The sequence below is a fragment of the Solea solea genome, chromosome 13, assembly GCF_958295425.1.
Source record: "Solea solea chromosome 13, fSolSol10.1, whole genome shotgun sequence".
In the NCBI taxonomy this organism is placed as follows: domain Eukaryota; kingdom Metazoa; phylum Chordata; class Actinopteri; order Pleuronectiformes; family Soleidae; genus Solea; species Solea solea.
The window spans coordinates 4,361,012-4,388,196 of NC_081146.1; the positions used below are offsets into that span (position 1 = coordinate 4,361,012).

Consider the following 27,185-nt stretch of genomic DNA (forward strand, 5'->3'; position numbering starts at 1 on the left):
CATTGGCTGTATGTTGCAGCCTGAAGAGAACAAACTGTCTTCTGCTACAGCCAAATATTTCAAATTTTGACTCATCACCTCAGTGCTTGTGTTTTCGTGCATTGTTGAGTCACTTGTTTCCATGACTGCTTTTTGGCTGCAATTCAACCAATTTCTATTTTACGGTGATCTTATATTTATACACAAAAGGATTTCTGCCAAAACCCCTAGTCCTCTAGTTGCTGAGAAGCTTTACATGCACATCCATAATTCAAATACATCAAAAGAATATTTCTTTGTGTACTTATCCCAATATTAATTAAGGAATTACACGAATACTACAGAAGCTGCAGGGTGGAATGAGAGGACAGAATCATCCCAAATTGAATTCTGTCGATGAAACGGGGCGTTCATTTTCTTCCATGACCCTAATCCAAGGACAGACGAGGAAGACGCCTGCCTTGATTTACTGTCCTCCTCCATATTTGTGGAGCAGAGTGGATTCTTTCAGAGGTGAACCAGAGGCTGTGCTCTCCTCTCTCTGAGAAGCTTCATCAGTATTTTTGCTTTAAGGGGATAAATGGTGTTGGCAAGCTTTTTTATTTGATGCTGAATGATAAAGGGATGTTATAAATAGATGAACGCGAGAAAGAGAAATGCTTTGACTACACGAAACTGAGGCTTATTTTATCTACTTATTCACTTTCATGTTTTCAGCTGTGTCTCTGAGCAGCATGACTCAAGTGGGTTAAACAAGGTCAACACACCCAGTAGCACTTGGATCACTGACAGACAAATAAGAATACATAGATAAGGATAATAATTCATATTTATCCAAATGATTAAGATACATGTAATCACAAAGACTTTGTTTTCTCTCATTTTCTTCTTTTCTCTTCTTTTAATTAGAACATGAGTGATATCCGGCCATGGAAAAGGAAAATAAACACATGCTTTGCCAGAACAGTTACAGCTAAGATCTTAATATCAAATACTGACTCATTACTCATTATAAGTGAGTGCCATTGTTATTAAGAGCCAAGCCCAATCTGTCAATGAAGGCATATCCATATTTAGAGCTCCGGAGCTGACATGCATGTGGCATCTAACAATTCTCCTTTTATTCCCATTCCTATAACTTTTATTCCTATTCCTATAACTACTCTAACTATGTCCAATGTCAAATATCGAAACCCCACCGAATCCAAAGTTTTAACACTTCTACTCCAGCATGAAGACGTGAGGTGCAGACAGAATGACTTATCACAGTCTGAAACAGAGGCTTACTCAGCCGAGTAACTACACTTACCGTACACACACCGTTTCTAGGGAGATGTCAACACTGTGAAAACAGATGAGGAAACATATGTGGAATCTCAACACTGTTCAACACTGTTCATCACTTCATTACTCCTTCACAAACCGGCTGCATGCAGATAACAAGCGGCCCTGAGAGATTCAACACTCCTGTTTATTATTGATTATAGGACAAATAATTATTTCAATAATACAAATACATTCAGTTGAAAAATAGCAACTTAGGTCCTGCTAAGTTTTGTAAACCAAAACAACACTTTTTATTTAGAGTCACATTTGCACAAAACCCTGAACATTTAAAATAATAATAACTGCTAGCAAGACCTAGCTTTTAAGGGGAAGTTAAGGGGAAGCTTTTTTTAGGTGTTATTCAGCAATATTTCATATAAAAAAAGTCAGTATAATGTGAATCAAGTGATCCAAGTCAAAAATCTCTGCAGCTTTAAGGGAAGATGTTTGTATTTTATCTTCCATGCACAAAAACTGTAAGAAATTATCAATATTTCTACAAAAAATACATTCACGGTAAAAAAAAAGCTTCAACGTCTGTCCTACTTTTTACATCCACATTAGTTCCGTTCACATCTCTTCCTCCAAATAACAAAGGACCAGCCTGTCAATACTGTAAATCTGACCATTAATATACAACAACATCAGCATCAGCAGCAGCAGCTGTTAAAGAAGAGTGTCCTCGCTGTCCTCATTGTGTGTGCTGAGGTGAGTCTTTCTGAGGGCTACGATGGCTGCCCACAGTCGACACAGCATGCCGCCTCTGAAACAGCAATATTGGACAGATTTAAATGCAGTCAGTACATTTACACTTACTTATTGTATTAGTCTGACGAATGTCTGACTTTTTAAATTCATGTAAACATGTTAGTCCAGCTGAAATCCTTCAGTAGCACCAGAGTCAGACTAAAGCTGGCCCGGGTTTCTCATCCCCGGCTAATACCCGAGAATTGCTCCTTCAGCTTAAATAATTTAATATTTTAAGGTTCATGGATGATAGGAAGTGCTGGAATGACACAATTGAACATTGAGCCAAAACATCAGGCAAACTTTTTTTTTATCAAATTGTCTTAAATCAACTTGTTACGAAGACTCTTTTAAGACACAAATGTTTGTGAATTGCGGAGAATAAAATGCCAGTAATGCTCTTTCCAAACTATATTTCATACTGTTAATGTACTGTGCTTCTTTGAGGCTAATGCTAATATGCCAATAGTTATTTTATGGACATTTATTCTGCAAACTTAGCTATACATTACAACAGCAGTGTATTATTTTTTATTTTCCAAACCAAACATGTCAGTTCTAGCAACAGAATCTCTTTGAATCAGTATCAATCAATGAAGACTCTGAATTCTAAATTAACAAGCTGCAATGGGGTGTATTGCCTAGTCAGTGTAGGCAGTTCATGAAAAAACAGACATTTGAGAACATCATCCTTTCAAGGTTTTTTCTGAATAATCGAGACAACAATAATCTATAGTGAAAATAATCTCTGTTTTCAGCCCCATTAAAATCTTTACCCTGCTGGCAGCCATGTTTTCAGGAGGACTAAACGTTGGTGCCTCAGGTTAGTTCCGAGCACAGACTTGCACACAGTACAATGAATGCTGACGATCAAAAAACGATCCCTTTTAAAAGTGCTTTACTGTCTTACAGTCGCTGTCAAATCAGACATATTCAGTACACCGAGTGCAAACAGTCCTAAAACTTTCTGTACTGTGTTTGCTCTGGTCTGATGTTACTGTCATGCATTTAACTCCCAAGAAAATCTACTGAATTTGGTGGAAAATTTAAATTATAAGAGAGAAAACTGCTTTATAAATTGATAATAAGAGTCTGAGACATTTTCTCAAAGGTTGTAAGATCACAGATGTGTGTGTGATCAGCAGCCTGACCAATATGACATCAAAGTGACCGAGCCTTCTTGGATTTTTCTAAACTTCAGGACACACTGTAGCTTTATTTCAGATCCAGATTAAGCTTAATGGGTAGATAGTATGTTTCTCTGCACAGTTAAGTGCATATAGCCCCTTTTCCACACCTGTGGTCCCAGCTCGCGTCACCTCTGCACTGTTTAGGTTGGTTTTCTACTACGAAATAGTACCTACTCAATGTGGGCGGAGTCATCACTGCACGGCTGCATGAAACTGCCGTGACTTCGTTTTACACACGACACACGACGCACACAAACGAGTGACTAGTGACTTGTAAAGCAGTTGTTTTCATGACCGAAGAACAAGTGCTGTTGCTAAACACACCAGACTCCTCTGTTAAACTGTTGGACATTAACCCACGTTTTTAGGATTGTTAAGTCTTTTTAACTCATCTACAGCTTGATTCTTGTGTCGGGCGTCTTGCTCATGACGGCACTCTGACCAATCAGTGGCCGGCAGTCTGGTGACGTCACACATAGTGCCACCTCACTTCACTTGGAACTTGCCAGACTAAGTACTAAAAAAAGTACCAGGTACTATTGCTAGTGGAAACACAAATGTGGCATGTTTTCACTGGCTCGAAACAGTAATTGGACGACTATACAAGCACTAGCACAGAGCGATACGTCCCCTATACGCTTGTTTCTGATTGACCTCTTATGTTACTTTAGCTGGCAGCTAGTATTTACACTGCACAGATTGTCTATAATAGATGAAGTCTTCTGATTCGAAAAGTGAAGCCCAGGAAGTTGGAATGAAGACGCAGATAGCCACCAGGGGGCGACTCTGCAAAAATAACTCTGTTTGAATGAAAATCTAGGGCAAAATGAGCTTCTACTTCTCAGTTATAACATCAGTAAACATTTTTTTTTGAGCAGTTAATGGTCGAACTTGCTAGATGCAGTTCTTCAAATGCACATGATGTCAGTTTTGTAAAATGATGAATATAGTATCATCTATTCAGTGGGTGCCTGGTTGCAGGTGATGTCTGTGAGCGTCTGGTGTCGAACACTGGCGTGGCAACAGTCAAATCAAGACTCTCAAGGCTTAACAATGGGGGAAGACTTCATCCATTTTTATATATATAGTATATGGCGGCATTTTTAGCGCCATTGCGTGTCTTTCTATCATCCGTTAACTTCAAAAATATTGAATTATTTAAGCTGACAGAGCATCGGTCTGAAAATGCACCGCTCTGGATTTTGCCATCTCTTCCTCTGTGTACCTGCCTCTTCTAACATTTCTGGGTGAAAACCCAGAGGCAGGTACTGTGGAACATGTGCAGAACACTTAGGCCACTGTGGGCCCAGTTCAACATATGAATGCACTTCTAGGATGTAAATGTAGTGATGTCTCTGAGGTAATCCAGACAGTGTGAGGGTGACGTGCAGAGGAGACGCACCTTATACCACAATACATCAAATCATCCCTGCAGGCCATGTGGAGGAGACAGTCCAGGGTGAACTCATGGGAGAGCAACTGGAAAACAGGATCATACAGGTGTGGATTAACAGTGGGTGGATGAGTAACATCAACCACAAGAGGCTGCGCTTTGTTCCACTTTACCTTATCAATGGTATCCTGATCTACAGGGACAGACTTGAGCCAACGCACCAAAGTCTTCGCCTCTGGATTAGACATTTTCCGTGAAGCCTTTCCTCCACCTGGGATGCACAGAGATTACAGATATTTCTGGAACTTATATTTTATGTTACACACAACAAAAAAGCAACACACTGAATAATCATTATCCAGACTGACAAGTCATGTTTGAGCACATTCGCAGATGAAGCGATGGTTCACGCCTCTGACAGAAACCAGTCAGGCAGAAATCCAGAGCCTGAAGCTGAGGTGTGGAAGGGATTTACAGATAGGTAAGAAAGAGTGTTAGGAAGCAGTTAATAAGAAAAATCCAAGTCATACTGGTCATGCTGCTGCCTGTGTCACATCATCACACGAACATCTGGGATCTTACAACCTCTCTTATAATCAATTTATGAGGCAGCTTTCCCTCTTATTATTTAATTTAAAATGTCAGTAAATGTCAAATGTCTTGTTAAGAAAAATGAGTTTTACTTGCGATACCACAGAGAAGTACTACATTACCCACAATCCCCGGCTGTAATAGCGACATCTCTGATTCATGGAGCTCGCCGTAACTTTGATAATGTTTACTTCAACTGCAAAAAATAATCTTGCATCATGAACCTGGAAATAATGCACTGAGTCATTGTCAGCGTGTTATCAGAATAAATATTCATGCAATCCTGTACCTTTGTTCATTTTTTATATAGATTTTTTTATTTTTGTTTCTTTAAATCAAAAGTTTCAGCTCATTCCATGCTTGAAACTCTAGGATGGAAAAGTTACCGCTGCACCAAACTGTCATTACCTTCAGTGACGACTGTTTTCCTCAGTGCATCTATCTGCTCCTGCTTCCTCTGCACAGACGTCTTCAGCAGCTCCTGGTACTCGCTCTCCTTCTCACTCAGCTGACTCAGCAGTCTGAAACCGTTCAGCAGGGAAAAATGTCTCATTTAAACCCCCAGTGTCACATTATCCAGCTGTGAGACTAAAGATGTAAATAACAATGAAGAAAACAGGTACACCGTAGTTGGAAATGCCTACTCGGCATTTTTAACATGCATATATATACATATATATGCTATAATCTGGCATATTTACATGTTGACGTTCAATAACGTGTAATGTCCCCGCTCAAAATGAAGACATGAGTACATAATTATGTTGACATTTGGTGTCTCCTGCAACCTACTGGACGACACCAGCTGTCAATCACACTGGTGTCCATGTACTAAATCATCCTTTAATTTTCCTCTAAATGAGACCACAATTTACTAAATTTACATCCTGTTCTAATAAAGAACACTTGAAACTAATCATTGAGACATGAACTCTTTGTTAACTGACACTGAAGCTCATTTTTCCATAGATTTCTATTAAAATAGAGTTGTTTTCGCCCCCTGGTGGCTACTCAATATATTCTTACGTCCTGATTAGCTTTGGTGAGGAAATCAGACTTTATTTAACACACGGTCCACGGTCACAACACAGAGGACAGTTCAGTGCTACCTTTTCGTCTCCACTCGCAGCTCTCTGAGCTTCTCGCTGAGTGGACAGATGTTGTTGAGGACAAGGTCAGTGGGGTAGTGTGGGTCAGCTGCAGGCATGACCTCATACATCTCATTTGGTGCTGCTTCCAGCAGGTCTGCTGCTGCCCCCAGCTGGTCAGGCACGAGAGCTACAGGAGTGTCTGGGTCAGCACACTGCTCCTCGGTTGAGCTGTCCTCCATCTCAAAGGAGGACTGCAGCTGCAGTTTCAGCTCTGAGGGGCAGAAAGGAAGGCGTGAATGGAGGCAACAATAAACATGAATGCTTGTCATAGACGGTATAGATGTGGCTCTACCTGGTAGGAGCACACTGATGGCATCCTGCACTGCCTGTCTCAGCAGGTTGTCCAAGGCAAACATCCAGTGAGGCTTCACCTGCTGCTGCTTCAACACCTTCTTCACCTAAATGCAAGAGTCCATGTTTTAAGCAGACTATGACTGGGGAAACTCGACTGAACACGCTGACTGGAGACTGGAACTTACTGCATCTTGAAAGCTGAACAGCACCGCCTGCAGGCTGTTCAGAGGAACTGCGGTGGCCAGCAGCGACGCTCGCAGGTCCAGAAGGCCGCTGGTCAGCTGTTTCCTGTCCGGGGAGTGGATGTTGTCTCGTAAGCAGCCAATGAGCTGGCTGATGTGGTCTGCAGTGAGTGAGGATTCTTTGCCATACTTTCAACAGAAAGAAGAAGAAGAAGAAAAAAGGAAAATGAGGACACAGACACAGAGTCAGCACTGCACCAGGAACTGAAAACCAGGGAAAACTCTTTTTTGTGTCACTCTGTAAACCACTCACACCAAATTCCACAGAGAAAATCAGTGTTTTTAGTTTGCAGAGACATGGGAGGTGTTGGGCGTTGGTCGACTGCTGCATTGTTTGCTAAGTTTGGCCCAGTCCCAATGTCCACTCCCACAGATTTACAGGCTTTGGCGTTAATTCATGGTTAAGGTTTAGGTTTAGTTTGTCGCTCTGTTAAGTCTTTTTTGAAAAACCCTCTTGCAGCCATTTAGAGAACCTAGAGGGGACTACCCACAGTTCATAGCGTGTGGGTAACAAGCCAATCAAAACAAATGCAGGAATAGGAGCGACCAACCCTGATGATGATGACATTGAAAATGGTTCCCAGCAAATTTGAGTTTATTAATAAAGCATTTATTATCATTTTTGCAGGATTATCTTTTGTATTAAAAAACAGAGTAAATTCATTTATTATCGAGATAAAGAAATATTCCTGTTTTTATCATTTTAAAAACCTTTAGGGATCGAGGCAGTATTCAATCAACTCCTGTGAGCTGTCATGTAAAACTGCTGATTTTCTCTCTGGACTTTGGTGCAGGAAGTGAGCCGAGTCAGTTTCCAGTGGGAAAAGGCTGTTAAACAGTGGCAGACATTTTCCAAAGATATCAAAGACTTGTCTCCTGTTTTCAGTGAGAACAAGCAAGTCTCGAGGTGGTTCTCGATTCTCTAACCTTATAACAACACTTCAAAAAAACCTCAAGTTTCCCTTTAAGGTAACAACACAACATATTGCTGTATTTACTCAGGAGAAAAATGCTGTCATGCCTTTGTTTGGCAGTTGATGTTTGTCCACAGATCAGTGACATGTCTGGACAACATGATTACTATCCAACTGTGATGGGATTAAGACATTACACACTTGTTGGAGGCAACAGGTTTTGACCTATTAGTTTAGACTTTGCCAATACTGATGAACAGCATCTGCGACGGTGGTTGTCACTCTTTATTCATCCGCTCACCTGAGGCACACACTCCTGTATATTAGAGATGACATAACCGATGTAGTCGGTGAGAACTCGGTGCAGCGTGGCTCTCCTCTCGCTGTCCTTTCTCAGCATAAAGAGACCAATGTTCTCCTCTGTTGCAGCTGGACTGCACATGTCCACTGGGGAGTCTCCAGGTAGTCTGGACAGCAGGGGGCGACAGAGAGACGAATCACACTCGATCGTCAAGGAAGGGTTAAAAAAAAAAAAAACACATATAAAGAAATGAAAAACATATCTACAGCAAATCAAAGAAGAGATGGTTATTTCATAAGTGTGTGGTTAAGTGTGGCATTTGCTTCACGGGCATTGTCTTCTTTTTAGAATGACAGGATGCAGCCTCAGCGAACCACTGACTGAAGCCTCATTGTGGTTTACCGCTGATGTGAGATCCTGCACAATTATGGCATATGCAGAGATTAGAAGGGCTTTATCTTCTGTTGAGCAATCATTTACTCACGGCAGGAAGCTGTTGGTGCTGGGTGGACTCTCGGAGACTTCACATACTCTGAGGTCAGCCTGTTGCCTCCTGAGGTCCAGGGAACAGGACAGGTCGATGGAACCAGAGTATGAATCCGTGTCCTCCACGAGGATGGAGATGGGTACAGACAGGCTGCGCTGATAGTCAGCTGCAAAGTCCAAGACTGTGATTAGGAGCCTGTTAGATGCCACTGTTCTAATTCTTTAATATTTATTTACCAAAAGTAATAATCTGTGTTTTAATGTTTTTTTTAAATTGCGTTTAAATGAATTAATTTACATTTATGAAAATAGAGGATAAAGCATGGCACATATGAGTGGACAAAGGTGTGATTGACAGCTGGTGCTTGGTTGGATGTGAAAGATCAACACCTCTGATAATAAAAGTTAAAATTTGACAGCGGCAGAAGGTTTGAATACAAGAAAAACAAGAATGTGACAAGAAATGTAAAAGATGCAGTGGATAAAGATAATTGTATATTGCATTGAAACACTTTGAATGTTGTATTCATATAGCATCTGCAAATTCTTATCTTAGCTTAGCTTATAAACTGGCTGATGAAACCTGATGATCTACAGGAGAGCAGTATAAGAAGAGCACTGAAGCCTCACTAGGAAGGATGTCTTTAGGTTCTGATTCCTGCTGAGGTTTGACCTTCTTCCTGGGTGACGACCTGAGGAAGGCGTCCTTCAGCAGCTCTGCAGCTGTGGCTCTGTCGTCTGGGTTTGGCACGAAACAGTTCATGATGAAGCCCTTGGCCTCGTCGGACATGCACTCTGGAACCTTGGGATGGATCTTGAACATGCCCACCTTGACACGACATGTTCACAAAGATTTGGGTTAACTGACATGGGTTTCTGTAAAGTCATACTTTACTTTTAGATTGTATGTGTTTCCAAAGAAAAATATATAACAAAGGCCACAGCTAATGCTGGGGGTGCATTCTTTCAACAGGAACACACCCTGAACTCAGATTTCCAAACTTGGAGCAACTTCACCAACTCCTCCATGGGATATGAAGATGGCTGCCACGATACAAACACTGCTACGTTTCCTGTTACATTTCCTTCACAGTAAATCAGTTGTACAATTATTACCGTTAATCTGTAATAATGTTGCTGCGCTGTTTGCATGGGAAAAAAACCCATGCAGATCATTGTTATTGTCAAGTATTTCTTACAATGACGAGCCCGGGATACAGTGAACTCAGCGGTGATGTCACTCCCACTTCCGAGTTCCAGTGTAAATGGAACGCAGCATTGTGACTGATTTTGCTATAGTCAGTGTAGCGATGTTGGTCTGGGCAAGGCCAGAATATAAACAAATAAAAGTTTTTTTCACAATAAAAAAAGCAGGATAATGTTAACATATAAATGTAAGATTATTAAATCAAATTAACTTAGGACGGTTAACACGCCCTTAGACTTTTAGGTTCCTAACTTCACTTATTAACTTCATTATTACCTAACTTCAGTGTAGACAGTCATGATGTTTGGCAGTTGGTTTTTGTCCACAGATCAGTGACATGTCTGGACAACTCGATTACTATCAAACTATGATGGGATTAAGACATTCCAGGCTTGTTGGAGGAAACAGGTCTTGACCTATTAGTTTAGACTTTGCCAATACTGATGAACAGTTGTCACTCTTGATTAGTCTGCTCACCTGAGGCACAGATTCCCGTATATTAGAGATGACATAACTGCTGATAGATGGGCCATCAACAAAAAGAAGTCCAGTAAAAATCAAATATTTTTAGAAAAGGCAAATTGGCTAGGGGCATTGGGAATAAGCAGTGACTTTGATGGATGATTCAGGAGCCAATGCATCTTTTACATGTTTATCCTGTGTGATGTTTACAGTATAACACATATTATATGATAGCACTGGATCAGAGGTGGCCACATGCACCACCACCACTCATTGAACTCACTTTTACGATGATTTTTTAAATTAATATAATACATTTATATTGTGAACTATTTATTGTTCCACATCAAAACACAAACTTTTATTTTGAAATGATGTGAAATATTATCATAAATATTATTATTTCTATTTATTATGTCTTTTTCTCTTTTCACTTGACCGGCTCCTTACTGACCAAACTAGACACTCCAGGTCATTTGAGTTTGAGATGTATCCCATCCAAAAGTTGACATGACGTGTCAAGCTCATTGTGTTACTCGAGATTTAATTTACCACACTGAGAACACAACCATCTACACAACAACAAAAACAATCTTCCCCTTCTTTACCTTGAACATGGCTGCCTGAGGACTTCCAAGCTCGTGGAAGGGTGTTTTGCCCGTTGCCATTTCGATGATAGTGCACCCAAGAGACCAGATATCAGCTGGCTTCCCATAACCCCGAGGACCCTGGTCTATAATTTCTGGGGCCATGTACTGGAGAGTTCCTGCAGGAACATTGTCATAAAAGTGATGAATAGGCAGCACAACGTCTTTTAAAATACAGTGAACTTTGCACACGTGTGGAATCACAGCATCACAGCATCACAGCATCACAGCATCGTACCAGTAAATGTCTCAGTGCAGGGGTTGATCCCTGCCAAACGTTTGGAGGTTCCAAAGTCGGAGATCTTCAGTACTCCACTGTATGTGTTGATCAGTACATTGTCACCCTGCAGCCAAGACGTAGGATAGTTCAGGTTATTTTAAGTGCGGTTGTGTGGGGCACTGATGTTGTCAATGTGTGTGTGCGTGTGTGTGTGTGTGTGTGTGTGTGTGTGTGTAAGTGTGTGTGTCATTTGCTCTGAGAGCCAGCTTGACACATGGGTGCTCACTCTCAGTGAAAACTAGGGATGGCACAATACCACTCTTTCATCCCTGATACTGATACCAATGTCACAAACTCTAGGATCTGCCGATACCTTTTAAACTATGAAGATGTTAATGACACATTTTTGCCATGTCAAGCAATTTCAAATACATAATTGTAATTACTGTAATTGTAGTGTAACAATAACAAAGAAATAAATGGCATGAGATCAGAAGCTCCTTTGCCCCTGCAAGCAAAAAAAAAAAAAACAGACTTTCTTTATGAACTTTGGTGCAGAATAAGGCTGTCACTCTTAATTAAATACATTAAAGTACATGCTCAAAATGCAGGCTGCCATTTCATAAGCACCTATTGACGTAGTTCACCTGCAGAGGTTGCACGTAAGGTTTACAAACATATCATGTGACAATGTCAGAAGCAGCAACATCATTACATGAGGGAGACTTCTCTCTGTCCTCTCTGTGCAGACAGTACTGACTGAGACTGAGACATGGCGTCCACCTAACACCTGCTAATAACCTAACCTAATAGTCTTTGTAATCTGGCTCATATATCTGTGTGAGCCAGGGTCATGTGTGCGCTCTGAGTGTGTGTTCACATCCGCGGGTAATATTGTGAATAGAAAGAACCACACTCAATCATCCCGATCAGGATGACAGACTTAATATCAATATCAGCCTTGACTATCTCTGCTCTAGAACTGATGTAACATTATTACATTTTAGTTCAAAGCTGCTGGAGCTTCCTCCTGTTATCAGTGATTTCCCCGTTCAGGGAGTGTTTATTCCATCTTACTCTACTGAACGCTGTATGTTATGAATACTAGCAGCATTGTTAATAGAGTGATTATTACAACTGTTAATGAAGTAATGAAAACTGTGACACTAGTGGTGTATTAGCGGAGCAACGATGGTGGCACACACATGCGGCGGCTGTTTGAATTTACTTAAACAAATGATATTTTTCATTAAAAATGTGTTCATCTTGATTTTTATCGGCCTTTAGAGCAGATGAGTGAGCATTTTTGCACTTAGACTAAAGCAGACATAGATTCAGTGTCCAGTGTGTAACATTTAATTTTGAAACTGAATACATTATCCATGTCTGCATGTCGTTTTATACAGACTTGTATAAAGTACTTACTCAGGGATACCTGAGTAAAAGTACAAGTATCTTACCAGAAAATGACTTTGGTAGAAGTTGAAGTCACTTTTGATAATATTACTTAAGTAAAAGTCTTACAGCATATGACGTTTACTGTAATTTTCTGGTAAAATATACTTAAGTTTTAGAAGTAAATGTAAAAGTATTAAAAAGGGAGGAGAATTATAGTGAAAAAAACTATAGTGTCATCCAGACTAGAAAAGCTCTAAATAAATGGAGAACATTAATGAGTAGCAAAGATAGTTAGGGGAGTTGCAGTGGAGTAAAAGTACACTATTTATTTAGGAAATATAGAGAAGTAAAAGTTGCTAGAAATAGAAATAACAAAGTAAAATACAGATATGTGAATTTTGTTCTTAATGACTGTTACGGTGTTTGTACAGCAGCCCGGACAGATGAGAGTTTTGTGTTTTGAAGCTGAAGCTCTACAACATAAATGGGTTGTAAAGAGTGTTTACATCCTTTTACCTTCTACTCATTACTTCCTTCCTGGTATTTTATTGCCACTGTAGCTTCCTGACTCACTTGGGTAAGGGATCTCACCATTAGCTCTCAGTGATGTTCACACACTGTACCTTTAAGTGGCTAAAATCAGCTTTTCATCATTGTGTCCCCACTGGCAGCCACTGAGCGCGAGCATCCAAGTCTAACAGCTGGTTGTCGGGGCAGTGACGATCTGCCACCGCTTCATACACCCACAGTCAAATAAAGCCCCAGCTGCTCTGCTCACCTTAATGTCTCTGTGGACAATCTGATTGTCATGAAGGTATTTGAGGCCCTCGAGGATCTGTTTGGTGTAGAAGATTATTGTGGCTTCATTGTCTTTCAGAGGACCCCATTTGGAGCGCAGCAGAGACGACAGACTGCCTGCAAGCAAGGATGTCGTAATTTAACACAGCAATTCGTTTTAAACAATAGAGTTAGTTGGTTCATGAAGCTGACATCTCCTTCTTGCAGTATCACTGTGGCCTGAAGCTTATTCGGGTTTTGGAGGAACATTTCCCAACAGTTTCAGTTTCAAACGAAGCTTTGGACTGGAAATGTTACGAAATCTAAAAAGGCTTCATGAGAATTCTCTCCAACATGCAGGATGTCTTCTGAACCGCCCACTTCCCTGAAGCTGGCTTCCAGCTGACGTTACACAATCGCACATGCACTTACAAATCTGAGCCTACGGTACAGACGTCGACGTCATCCAAAGACAAACCTCAGTCATTAACAGGGACGGGACTTCATTCATCATGTGATGAACAGGACAATTCATTCAGTTTCCTTATGACTATCAAAGCCAGCGGTGGGTAAGGGAATCTATGATAGTGTTTATATTTTGAGTTACATACCTCCTGGTACTTCCTCCATGAAAATCTTGATGAAACCATCCTGACTGACAGAACCCAGGTACTGGACGATGTTCCTGTGTTTCAGCCTCTTGTGCAGAGCTATTTCCTCGTGAAGGGGCTGAGAGTAACTGACACACACACACACACACGAGAATAAGTAAACATCTCACGTGAACGCTTATTATTTGACAACAGTAATCCGTAAAAAAAGAAAGCAGACACTGTTATTGCAGGATATGACACAAACCAGAAATACTTGTTAGACAAAAATAAGCAGGTGGACATCGACATTACTGGTAGATGTATCAGAAGTGTGACAAATGATTGTTCTTCCTGTGATGCTCCTTATTTTCGGTGGTTGTATGAGTAACTGACACGTAGTCAGCACTGACGACTTACTGTAATGTAAATGCTTTTAAATGAATGAAGCAACCTTCATTTTTGTTTTACTGGAAACTCAGGGATTTACAAACGTCGACACATTTGAACTTAAACCCTCACGTATGAACTCCTGCCTGTGTTTGATGTAAAATCTCTATGGACTTTGGTGCAGGAAAGTGAGCGGTTTACGCACTTCTTTAGTTCTTTAACTTTCTCTTTAATGCACACTCGCTATTCATGCACGTAACACGGCAAACTCAGCACTCCTACCCTGAGGAAAAAGCTACAGTAGGTCACATGACAGCTGCTATTGCACCACACTGAAATATCTTCCCTCTCCCTCTCACACTTGCTTCTGTTGATTACAACATCAGAGGAATGATACAGCAAACACTGTTGGAAGCAAATACCTGAGAAGTGATTTAAATATCACATTTCCTCCCTCTGAATCATTTCCATACAAATCGGCAGAACAAGCCTCGGCCCCTCCGTACAGATAATAGTGAAAAAAAAAACAAGGAATGGCAACGCTAAACACTCAGCCATCCTTCTTTTCGTCTGCCAGATTCTTTCCCGTTAATGACATCGTGGAAAAACACTGATGTGTGTTAGTGTTTTAAAAGTCTCGTACGTGCGGTCTTTCTCGGGGATCTCCTTGATGGCGATGCGTACTTGGTTGCTCAGGTCCCTCCCGGCGTAGACCACGCCGTACGTCCCTTTACCCAGAACCACCTTGTCCCGGTTCTCATTGGTCTCATAGACGTACTGTAGAAGGAGATGAAGTACATTCATTCATTCATTCATGAGAAATGTTGGAACAATGGTTTAACGAGGAGACAACTGACATGAGGATCGTGTGATCACATGAGATCTAATCTTTATATAAACATTAATGTTAAAGAAAGAAAAAAAGAAATAGTGACAAATTATCACCATCTGTGTTAATATTGTGTCGGTGTCTACATTAGGGCTGAAACAATCACTCCATTCATAATAAAGAAATCATTAAAAGTGAATTAAAAGTGGTTTGTGGACAAAACAAGACCCTGGAGAACATCATCGCTCCCAGGTTTGACAAACACTGATCAACATTTTCTGACATTTTATGGACCAAGCGATTACTCGGCGTTTGGACGCTGACTAGTGTAAAATGACGTCAGGCATCCTGAGGACAGATTTGTGTTCATGCAGCTCAGGAATGTGGGCACGTGTGTCCTCAAACCACCTCTGAATGTGGTTTTCGTGATCACACCTGAGGACACATTCACACTGAGTGGATCAGATCAGGATGGCTGTTAATACCAGGTCTGAACAGGGTCCTGTATTCTGAGAATGAGGCCAAAAAGAGACGTGTTGCTGTTATTTTAGTATTACTGTGTACAACTAAAGGCTTATGTTGGAGCTCTTCCAGGAGCATCTTCTGTCCTAGCACTTACCTTAGCACCTCTTACCATCTCCCTGTGCACTCTGACCCTCTGCCAGTCCACTGTTCCTATCGAGTGGAGTTCTTTCCAGGACTACTTCTATGTAGCTCATTCCTCGCTTTGGATTGATTGATTCATTGATTTTATATGCTAAAGAGGCTCAGGGTTAGTTTACTACATACTTATCTCAGGACAAAAGAGTTATGGAAACAATGGCCTTTGCTCACAGGACTTGTAACTAAAAACGTTCCAAAAGTCCATCGTGAATTAGGGAGAAAAAAAACAAAAACCTCTGTTTACTTGGAATTGATTGAAAGAAAATGCCTGAATCTTAGAGAGCTGGTCTAACCGGATGCTTTTGAACTCTTAGTTGTTCAGAACCATCAAACACAAAACAAGCCTCTCTTAAAATGACTTAAAATGTGATTCTTGGAGCCTTGTCAAAGACACATTTCTGTCGCTTTTGCTGTGCTTATCTTATCTATCTTATCCAGACATGCAGTTAAATCTGGCTGTGCATGATTCATCCGGTCTTGTTTGGTTGCTGAATGCTGATATTTTGATATTACATGAGTCTATAGTTTATTCTTCTTTTAGCGTAATATTGTCTGAACATCTCATATATTTGATACTTCATGATACTGTATTTGATTTAACATGCAGTGTTGTTATCTGTGGGTAACTCTGTCTCGGCCGGGACTCTCTTGTAAACTCTCGCGTGACTATTTAAACACACGTGCACTAGTTCTCCAGTGCAGTAGATGCAGTAGTTTTCCTGCCTGTTGAGGCACGTGAGAGCTTAAATGTAGATCACACAGGAATGAAGCGCTGGCACAGACCTCGAGTATTCCTTCAGTCTGACGGTCCAAGTCCTGCGCCGAGTGTTCAGCCTGCTGCAGCAGAGAGTTCACCAGCTCGCAGAAACTACAACAGTGGGACAGAGACATTTACAGTCGGTGAATAAAACATTGTGTGAATGTTCCCCGTTCAGTGAGAAGAAACAAAAAGAAAAAACACCTTTGTCAATGACGTTGACTGAGGGAGTGCTTGTGTGTATTTAGCAGCAGTGCAGGGGCGGGTGGGGACAAGAAGCTTTTTATCCCGTTCAACTGCTGAATGACTTTTTTTGAGCAGCAGAATTCACTCCTGAAACTTTTCGCTGGTGCTTGTTTGTGTTTTCTCAGTCATTCTGCAGCCGTCTCGCCACGTTGCCAGGCAACGCAAGAACCAAACACCGCTGTACTTCGAAACACAGCGCAGCTGTGATGTGTGGAGCCAATAGTCAGCATTGTGTCCACTCATTTGACAACGCTTTGAATGTAAATAGATGGTTTTTGAATTTGTTTCTCATGAGATCTCCTCGAGATACTACGAGTCATTTTATACTTAATGTATTTACTGACTCTGTGAGTGAGGATGTAAGAAAATCTGTGTGCAGGGGGAATTTTCTAGAGCATAGTAAAGGAAATATGACTCATACTGTTTGAAAAAGAAAAAAACACACAAATAACAAACATCTGACGCACTTCACTAGGCAAGTCAGTGCACAGTGTGCAAACCAGGCCACCCTGTTATCCAGTTGACCGCTGATCATCTTCCTGCACCCTTCAATGATTCATCTTCATCTATCAGTCAAATGGGCAGTAAACAAGTCACTCACCCTTTACAGTGAAGCTCAGAGGGGAAGCAGAGCTGGAAGTCATCCGAGTTGTAGTGGACATACAGGAAGCAGCTCCGCTCGTCAATCTTTGAAGCACTTTGGAGGGAAAACGCACAGCAAGAGCACAGTTCAACAACATCAGTCCCAAAACTGGTCTCTTCCCCCAGAGACCGGGTCAGAACACACTGATGGAACACACTGATGGAGATTTTTATAGGTCCTAAAATAAACTTGTAGAATCTTTTTTTTTTTTTTAGTGCATGTGTGCATGTTTTAAATAATGGGCATAGAATGTGCATTTGTGAAGAATACATCATATTCAAATAATATTAGGTGTAAGACTGGACAATATAATGAGATTGTAAGTGTGATTTCAATGTTTTTCAGTAACGTTTGAATGGAAACAGTTACTTTAAATGTAAGTATGCATGCAGCAAACGCAGAGTAGCAAGATATTAACACCACATACGTTCATCAAAAGTCACATCGCCATCGCAACAACATCAACAGCACTGCATGTGTCAAGTTTCCCTGATACAACGCCGTGACACATGCATAGAAAATATAGCATATGCAAAATCCTGCTGTTTCATTTGCAGAATTACATTTGCAGCACATTTGCAGTGTGCAGAATTTGTTGTTTGCTGTTTCTATCGCCTCTGCCACTGGATGTTCTTGAAATGGATGTTTTATAGAGATGGCAACAGACAAACATGTCATATTATGCACAAATTTGCACTTGACGTGATTGATACTGTGAAGTTGTCACGTTGAACAAATGCAGCCGTTTGGCTTATGAAAGGCATCATGAAAAGTGGGAAAAACAACAACAAAAAACAGGTCTTAAGGCTGCGGGAAAAAGGAGCTCCAGCAGATCTGCAGACAAATCACAAGTGTAAAGCAAAGAAACTGCTACTGCTCCATGTGTAGTTGTGACTCTGTGGACAGGAAGTGGACCTGTCCTTCATCACCTGAGTCAGATCATCAAACATCAAACTCTTCGATGATTCAGAGCAGAAACGGCTAATGTTTGAATATCAACATAAGCTTTGGGTAAAAAATGGCATTTTAGGGTGTGTGTGTGTGTGTGTGTGTGTGTGTGTGTGTGTGTGTGTGTGTGTGTGTGTGTGCGTGTGTGTGTGTGTGGGGGACCAGGACCAGCTTCTGGAGTACTGGTTGAGTTTAGGGCTAAGATTTGAATCGTGGTTAAGTTAGGGTTAGGTATTAACTGCTTATGGTTAAGGTTAAGAATAAGGCCTCATGTAGGCTGTACACATGTTCAAAATCTTAAAAAAAAAGAAATACAAGAATACTTGTAGTCCCTTAACACCTGCCAGTCTTTTACTAAACAATTAAAAATGTTTTATTCCAAAAGGTGATTGATAAGAGACGTGTTACTGCCAAATGATTTGTTTTACTTTATTAACACTTGCTTTAAATCCCTGCACTTGATTTTATGTTAAGTTGTTTTTCATGTAAAACACTTTGTTTTTTTATATCAATGAGGTCTTATATACTAATACTTTCTACTTAAATACATTAAATGTCAACAAAGTACCAGGTTGTGCAGGTTTTTTGCTTTTGATAGTGACTGTTTGGGATGTTGCTGCAGACCTGGGTTAGACGAGGCTAAAGTACACAGTAGCCAAAAAGGCAGGCGACAGCCTGACATCATATTGACAAAAATCTGCCTGATGGCCAAGTTTCCCAGGCAACCCTTATGTTTTGGGTCCTTTGGCGCTGCTGCATGCATGAACACACCCAGAGCAGACAGCAGATATGAACACATGCTCCACTTTACCTCACTCCACGGATTGCAGAGGCTGGGAAAGTCCACTGATGTAAGCCTTTCTGTAGAAACCAAACATGAGGGTAAAACAAAGGAGACACAACAACCTGAACACACAGGAACATTGTGAGACTGTACGTGTGTCTGGCATGTTAGAAAAGAAAGAAAGAAAGACAGCAGGTTTTTACACACACACACACACACACACACACAGTGACAGCATGAAACATTACCTGGAAACATGTGGCTGAAAATATGTTAATTGTTTCCTATCAAAGTTCCTCCCCCTCGGGGGTGGAAGGGTGGAAGGGTGGAAGGGTGAGGTCTACATACCTTTAAAGTTGTGACGTGTTTCAACTGGACAGTGCGACTTTCATCCTCCTCGCTCACACACACAATGGCTGGCTGAAGGACTTTACTGGGCTCAAGGACGAGCACCTGAAAGGCAGCAACGTTTACATTTCTACCATCAGTATGTTATAAAAGCTGAGATCTGACACGGCTATCAAGTGAAGCATGACTGACACATGAGAGCTGCTCATGTTGACGTTTGTGTTTACATGGGCAAAAGTTCTTCACTCGTTTCTTCATCATCGCTACGACTGGAATTTAAAATTCCATCGTTTGCAAAATGAAATGATCAGATAGTGGTGTGTGTGTGTGTGTGCTGTGGACATGGAACAATACAAACTTGACCAAAATAATTGTGATTTACAATATTATTGTGATAATTAAACAGACATAGCCTTCTCTCTACACTACAAAACGTTTTTGGGTTTTTTTTTAAATGAAAAATAATCAATTTAATAAGATCATACTGGTCACGAGGCTCCGCACTGTGGCACATTAAAAAATGAATCACAAGGACTGTATGTGAGCACAATTAACTTGTTGTAAGGGATGTATTTTTATCAATGCGCAGTATTGTCTAATTCTCTGGTGGTAGAAGCAGAAGAAGAAGAAGAAGAAGAAGAAGAAGAAGAAGAAGAAGCTTCACTTCTGCAAACGCTGCACGTGTCCGCTCTGCCCCTCGTCGCCCACTATCCGTCTCATTTTCCTCCTCTTCTGTGTCTGTTCGTTATTCTTCTTTTGGAATGCAAATACAGCCGTAACAAAACAGGAACACGTCAGGAACGGATATATGACAGCACCAAACCAGGAAGTCATGATCGCATCCACTGTTTACTTCAGGGGTTAGGGCCATATTTGATGATGTGAAGAATTCCGGCAGCCAATTGTCCTTTTTTTCCTTTTTTGTGAAAAAATGGAAAAGAAAAAAAAAAATTGCATTTCTTTGCACATCTAAATTCAAATAACATAATATGAGATGAAAGCATACAGCTGTCTGTCACAGTTGGGTTTCGAACCCTGGAATGTGGTTTCAAAACGCTACCAGGGGAGATTTTTGGTCCAAATCCGTCCCTGGCCATAAATAATACATTATAAAACCGAAGCTGCCGGCCTCACAACATCTCACCGAGGGCCGTGATTGGCCCACGGGCTGTAGTTTGGGCACCCCTGGTTTATATGAACCCCGATCTGAATGATGATCAGAATATAGCAGACTGGCTGTATCAGACCAGAGTTTTGGGACTTCGGCACCTCGTGGTGTTTTCAGGCATAGTGCTGTTGTATGAAGCCGTTTCCCTCTCTTCTCTCACTGAACGAACACGTCTTCTGCCTCGCCTGCTCAGTCGTGACATAAATGCATCGCTGTGTGTGTTGTCACAGACCAAAAACAACAAAAACAACAACGCCCCACTGAAGAACACACAGAGAGAGAGTCATGTGGAGCTGACAGGCTTCACTGGCATGTGTGCACTCATGCGACATTCGTTTTAATCTAAGTTTATGAGTCACAGACGACAGTGTTTTCTTACTGGGCAGCGGTCTGTGGAGACGGTGGGTTTACAGGTCTGCAACAGCAGCTCCATCCAAAAGTCCACGGTGTCCTGTTTGGGAGAACGCTCCTCGGACGGCTTTGCAAACTGACGGTACAATATAAACGTCTCCATAATGGACCCGACATACCTGGACGAGAGGACAAAGACAATGTATGAGTCCACATACGGCATAAGAAATAATCCACACCTGGAGGTTAAACCTCACCAGACAGGAGCCTTGAGCTTGTAGAGTTTATCGGAGGCCTCGATGACTTTCCTGTGTTCGTTAACTAAAATGTTGGCGCCGAGGTAGAAGCCGACATCCCAGTAGTCCCTCATCTTCTCCAGGCTGCCCTTCCTACCGAGCAGGGTGCTTAAAGTCACACCTGGGTAACAACACATTAACCCTTAAGAATAAACACTTACACAGATTTACAAATAGAGAAACACAAAGAGATCGATAGTCCTATAAAACCTCGAGGTTAAAGGTCCAGTACGTAACATTTAGGGAGGCAGAAACTGAACACATCAGTTTGTTTAAATGCATCACTGAAGTTTATGAATTTAATAAAAAAAGTTATTTTTCTTAAAATACATAAGAGCTGTTTTGTGGCTCTTCTCTTTGTATATATTTAGAAAAAAATATACTACTTTAAAGTGGGCTTAAGGCAAGAGTCATGCTTTAATATGCTTTAATATATATAATATGTTAATGCATAAATAGTTAACACTGCAGAAAGAAAGAAAGAAAGAAAGAAGGAAAGAAAGAAAGAAAGAAAGTGTCAGGCACCTAATTTGCGCAGCTCAATAGAAGTATCAAATTCATGACCGGCTGCCATGAGGAGAACCACGTTATTGATGCCCGAGTGAAGAGTTGGCTCCGTCTCAAAAGCTCTTCCATACCTGAGGGAATAATACAAAGACAACAATGGTGGAACATACCACTGCACCGACGTATAGGGGACAAAAACTGCAAATATATGCCCGAGTACATGAAAATGAGTTGTACCAATAACAAGCCTGGTCTCTGCTGTTGTGATCCGTGAAGCCCGAGCTCATGAACATGTCCTTGTAGATCCGTCCACACAGGCAGTAGACATCTGAGGCCACCTTGTTCTCCGACTCCACAATGGGCAAAATTGCCTTCAGAGCCTTAGCACGATCTCCAGGGTGATTCCTCCTGACATGACAATAAATGTGGTGATTTTAAAAAGCCCTTCACAGATCATCATCATCATCATCATCATCATCGGCTACAGGGTGGTAAAGTCACAAAAACATGAATATTGAATGATTCACTTGTGTCTGTTGTTTGTTTTGGGAGCCAAGTGTTACCTGTTGAGAGCAAAGATGTAATGAAACTGGATATTCTGATGTTTTGCTACCAGACACAAGGGCAGATGCTTCAGAGTTTCCACCAGTTTGATAATGGAATCATAGTCCTGGGAAACAAAGGTGCAGAGTTTCAATGAATTATTAACACGCCAACACTTACTGACACGTAATACTTAAAGCTGCAGTGCGTAACTTTTGATTGTTTTGGTTTGGTGTTGATTAGTCTGCCTCTGTCTGGTGTCTGTGCACAGACATGATGGAACGACCGTCTGAAGGCTGAGGGAGCGTTTGTGTGTATACAGTGGCAGCGCAGGGGCGGACGGGGACATGAGTAGTTTTCATGTTTTCACTTTGTTGTTTTCTTTAGTCGTACTCTAACCGGTTTGCAGTCATCTCATTTTACAAGCAACACTCTTGCCGTTGCCTCCATCTATTTTGATATAAAACAAATCACTTCCTGTGTGCGGTGCGGCGCGGGCATGTCACTGGGCAACACAAGATCGAAACCAGGCGTGGGTAATTATTTATATACCAATGGGCTGAATTAATTCTGCTAAATATTAATTTTATCTCTTTATAAAAAAGCAGTAAATTCTATTATAACTAACTCTACCTCTATAGAAAATATCAAATTACTATAGACTATAATAAATACTATTATACTATACTTCACTGTGGTGTAGAGTGGTGATATTATCTGACACCACCACGATGTCACCACGCATTTGTCAAAGTGGAAGTGTAGAACCCTATTATTAACGTTTATTTTCTTATTTCTAGTTAACCTCACGTGGGTCAGTCAGGTCCGCATCATGTGACGTGTGAACTCTTGATAATGGTTTGAATCTAAATGACTAGTACTAGTGATCAATGTAAACCTCAGTGGTGACAGTTCACTATTTGCTTCTTCTCCAGAGTTCTTTATCTTTTTCACAACATGTCATTCTAACTCTTTGCTTGACTGAATAAATGCAATAACAACAACTAAAGCTATTAATATGCATGCACACATAAATACCCAGACACACACACACACCTGAATGTCCCGGTAGGACAACAGCAAATTCATGACTATATCAGGAGTGAGCAGCTCGACACTGTCCAGGCGTTTCTGTATGCGGCTCAACTCTTCACTCAGGGCTTGGCCACTAAACCGCTCCCTTGCCATGCGGATCTCGTGGCGGATCGACTCCCGGAAGTACTCACTGACGGCATGGAGAGCACAGGGGTCGTAAATGAATCACTCGTTCACTTTCATGGATCGTTGCACAGATATATAAAAACAGGTGTTTGGTTAATGTGTATTTGAAAAGGTACTTCAGAGTTGTTGTATGAGGCATCGACACATTATCAACACAGACTGAACCTGCTGATAACATGGCTGGAAACTTATCCAAAGGTTCACGTGATTTAAGTCTTTATCTCACACTATTAGACAGCATTTACCCACCGCTCACTCTCCTGCACCAGAGCATTATTTTGGTACGTTTGTGTCATTTAAGTAAATTCAAACAAAGGTTTTCTAACACCAAAGTTAACACATTTGAATTGACTGATGGAAGCAGCAGTGGATCAATAACTCCTGTGTGCCCTAATCTAAAATCACTTATTTTCTCTGTGGACTTTGGTGTGGAGAGAGTGTTTGACAAATGTCCATTTAAAGGCTGTGTAATGGCAAGAAAAAGCATAAAAAAAGCACAATTTTTAAGATAGATCATCGACTCCATCGATGCCTCATACAACCACACTTCATCATATCTGAAGTCCGCCTTTAATATCCGACCTGGACTGGATGTGTATGTTGTTGAGCAGATGCACCAGTCTTTCCACCAGCGGCGTCAGCAGAGGCTCCAGCTGAAAGCTCGGCTGCATCAGCTCGTTGATACCAGTCATTATAGCAGCGTCACAGGCAAACACTTTACCCTGAGGTGACACCACGTAAGGGATGAACGTGTAACTGCCACACTGCTCCTGAAGGAAGACAATGCATACGTGAGTGGACACATCTATACAATCATTATGATGTCAGGTTGAAGAATGGACTCTGCTTTCATTCTTAATGTGGCTGCAATCAGCCGATCGGCCCCTGATCATAATCAAGCTCTTTAATGAGTTCTGTTTTCTCATTAGAAGTTATTGTTTTTAAGCAGTTTGGTTTGGCAAATGTAAACATTTGTGATATTTTCAGTTTGACATTGTTGTAAACAGAGCTGCAACTCACAATTCTTTTCATAATGGATTCATCTGTCGATCATTTTCTCAAAAAATGTTAATCAGTGTTTGTCAAACCTGGAAATGATGATGTTCTCAAATGTCTTGTTTTGTCCACAAACCAAAATGATTCACTTCTAATGATTTATTTGTTATATGAAGCAAAGAAATTAAGAAAATGTTAAGAAATCTTGTTTTAATCATGAAAAATCTTCAAACCGATTCATCAATTATCAAAATAGTTGACGATTCATTTAGTAATCGATGAATAATCGAATAATTGTTTATTAAAGAACAGTCAAATAGGCATTTAACAATATTTTTGCATGAGCTGCAGTTTAACCATTGACTGATTAGGTTGTCAAAACAATAATAAACACTAAACAATAAATAAACAATAGTGAAAACTGTAAGTTGCAATATTGGTCATCAGTGCCGACCCAAGCCTTTATGGGGCCCTAAGCTGAATTTGATTTGGGGGCCACAGATGTAACACTGTAAATGCATTCATTATTGTTATTTACGCCAAACCAGTGTCACGCTGGTGCTTTTTTTTTAACCTTAGAGCAGTGTTTTTCAGATGCTCCCCTGCTCCAGCACACCTTATTCAAATAGTCAGCTCATCATCAAGCTCTGCCGAAGCCTGACAACAACACACTCATTTGAATCAGGTGTGTTGGAGCAGGGACAGGGACATCGAAAACACGCAGGACAGTGAGTCCCCGAGGACCAGGACAGGGGAACCACTGCAAACTCAAGCACTAAATGTGATGAGAATGAACATGTGTGCACATGTGCACTAAAACTCCAATATAAAACCAAATAACTTAAGATCAACATATATAGATTTCTTTAATATGTTAAAATGTTCTTTTCTCCTCACACTATTGGGGCCCCTGCAGCTGCTTAGTTCACTGATGGTCATGTTTACATGCTCGAGGTCCCTGAGGCAAACACCAGCCCCATCAATATCATATAATCTAGAATCATAATCTAATCTAGAATCATCATATAATCTAGAATCCTAATCTAATCTAGAATCCCATGTAAAGCACAGTTACCTTGATGGCCTGCAGATCAGTGTCTTGCTTGTAACAGTAGAGAATGATGTTATTGGTCATACTGAAACTTTCTCTCACTCCCAGGTGATAGAAGAGTGACTGTTGGCAGAAGGTGTCACTCATCTCCACCACCGCTACATCTGCGGAGGAACATTCGTTTATTTTCACACATTGGTGACATTTGCGTAAATGGCGTAGCGCTGCGAGGCTACAGTGTGTGTGTGTGTGTGTGTGTGTGTGCATGCCTGCACTTGCCTGCGTTGTAGAAACTATCCAGGATGTCAGTGGTTCCCAGAGAGATCCTCTCAAATGCCATGGTTTTGAAGAGGGCGTGCGCGTCCGCGCAGGCTTCCCTGACACACTTCAGGGACAAGTTCTCCTCCGTGTGCGGCACCGACGCGTCCTCGTTCACGATGTAAGCCACGGACACGTCTCTGGTGCGACTCCGCGGGGACACGCTGTGTTTGGCGGAGCCGTTGGCGCTCAGTTCCATCGCGACCGAGTCCTGCCAGAAACTTCCCGCGGACACCCGCACTGGGTCTCTCCTCTTCAGCTCGTGCAGGCTCATCCGCCTGCTCATTCTCCTGCGCTCCGTGGTGAACATGTCCTGTCTCTTGTCCACAGCTGGGACTTCCACTGCACGCGCGCGTCCTTCCTTCAGGTCCCTGCCCTGGGTTGCTCCTTCTAGTTAGTTTTCCCAGGTGCGTCGGGTGCGTGTGTTTGTACCTCATGCAATATTCCTGGTTCACTCCTCTGTCCGTGACGCGCCCTCTTCTCCTCCTCCTCCTCCTCCTCTCCTGCTCCGCCCGCTGACTTCTGTCAGGCTGAAACCGAAGCCTATGCTAGTTATTCTTAACTCTCTCCTGACCTCTGCTGCTGGGTCACATAACTGAGGAACACAGTGTAAATGATGAAAGTGAAGCAAATGGATTCCAGTGTCCATGCATTTCATTAGACTTTAGGGCACATGTGTCAAACTGGTGGCACCGGGGCCACATGTGGCCCTCCAATCGATCACATGCGGCCCGCCCACCACTGTGATAGAGACAGAATATAAGACATAATGTATTTGCCAGCAATATTTTTATAATAGTAATAAGACATTCGGTTGTAATCATCGCTTTATTAAATGTATTACACTCAACATGAAATTACATATATTTAAGCTGTTTTAATCACAATTATCCTATTAAATTGCTAAATTTTCAATTTAATTCTCCATTTTTGTGCATCATAAATATGTTTTTTATTTTATTGTGAATCATTTTATATCAAAACAAGGACTTTTACTTTTCAATTCTGTCTAATATCATAATGAATATCTTATATTGCCCATGTCTTGACCAGACTAGATGCTCATTGGCCCCCAGGTCATTTGAGTTTGACACCCCTGCTTTAGGGGCCTGTGATGGGCCCTACATTGACCTTTCTGTAAAATGTGCTTTAGAGCAGTCACTCAAGGACCCACACGTGGGTCAAGAGGGATTTTGTGGGCCCAGTCCAAA

At 41.3% G+C, this 27,185-nt stretch overlaps 1 protein-coding gene across 2 annotated transcripts; it reads right to left on the reverse strand.

Annotated features, from left to right (window-relative positions):
• Window positions 1-1,429: 1,429 nt before the first annotated feature.
• Window positions 1,430-26,423, reverse strand: si:ch211-1i11.3 (mitogen-activated protein kinase kinase kinase 5). 2 transcript variants are annotated; one of them, XM_058648415.1, is made up of 28 exons: window positions 25,936-26,423; window positions 25,681-25,820; window positions 24,192-24,379; window positions 23,445-23,613; window positions 22,409-22,515; window positions 22,083-22,253; window positions 21,864-21,976; window positions 21,300-21,459; window positions 21,071-21,221; window positions 19,524-19,628; window positions 19,203-19,252; window positions 17,402-17,497; window positions 16,581-16,665; window positions 14,949-15,082; window positions 13,937-14,064; window positions 13,327-13,463; window positions 11,169-11,274; window positions 10,892-11,049; window positions 9,245-9,443; window positions 8,613-8,781; window positions 8,129-8,294; window positions 6,857-7,042; window positions 6,670-6,775; window positions 6,336-6,588; window positions 5,635-5,747; window positions 4,809-4,906; window positions 4,645-4,721; window positions 1,430-2,068 (listed from the first exon to the last, which is right to left on the reverse strand). In XM_058648415.1, the coding sequence occupies exons 1-28, from the start codon at window positions 26,282-26,284 to the stop codon at window positions 1,972-1,974; spliced, it is 4,011 nt and encodes a 1,336-aa protein (XP_058504398.1). In that variant the 5' UTR covers window positions 26,285-26,423; the 3' UTR covers window positions 1,430-1,971. The 2 variants fall into 2 exon arrangements, with proteins under 2 accessions (XP_058504398.1, XP_058504399.1); XM_058648416.1 differs by lacking the exons at window positions 1,430-2,068; window positions 4,645-4,721; window positions 4,809-4,906 and adding an exon at window positions 4,913-5,422.
• Between the last annotated feature and the right edge of the window lie 762 nt (window positions 26,424-27,185).

What these genes read in the sequence shown, in the direction of transcription:
- si:ch211-1i11.3 (XM_058648415.1), bottom strand. Translation starts at nt 26,284, where the DNA reads ATGTTCACCACGGAGCGCAGGAGAATGAGCAGGCGGATGAGCCTGCAC. An exon ending in AGAGACCAGGCTTGTTATTG is followed by an intron (nt 21,977 to 22,082) that starts GTACAACTCATT and finishes TTATTCCCTCAG; the next exon opens with GTATGGAAGAGCTTTTGAGA. An exon ending in TTGATGTATTGTGGTATAAG is followed by an intron (nt 2,069 to 4,644) that starts GTGCGTCTCCTC and finishes TTGCTGTTTCAG; the next exon opens with AGGCGGCATGCTGTGTCGAC.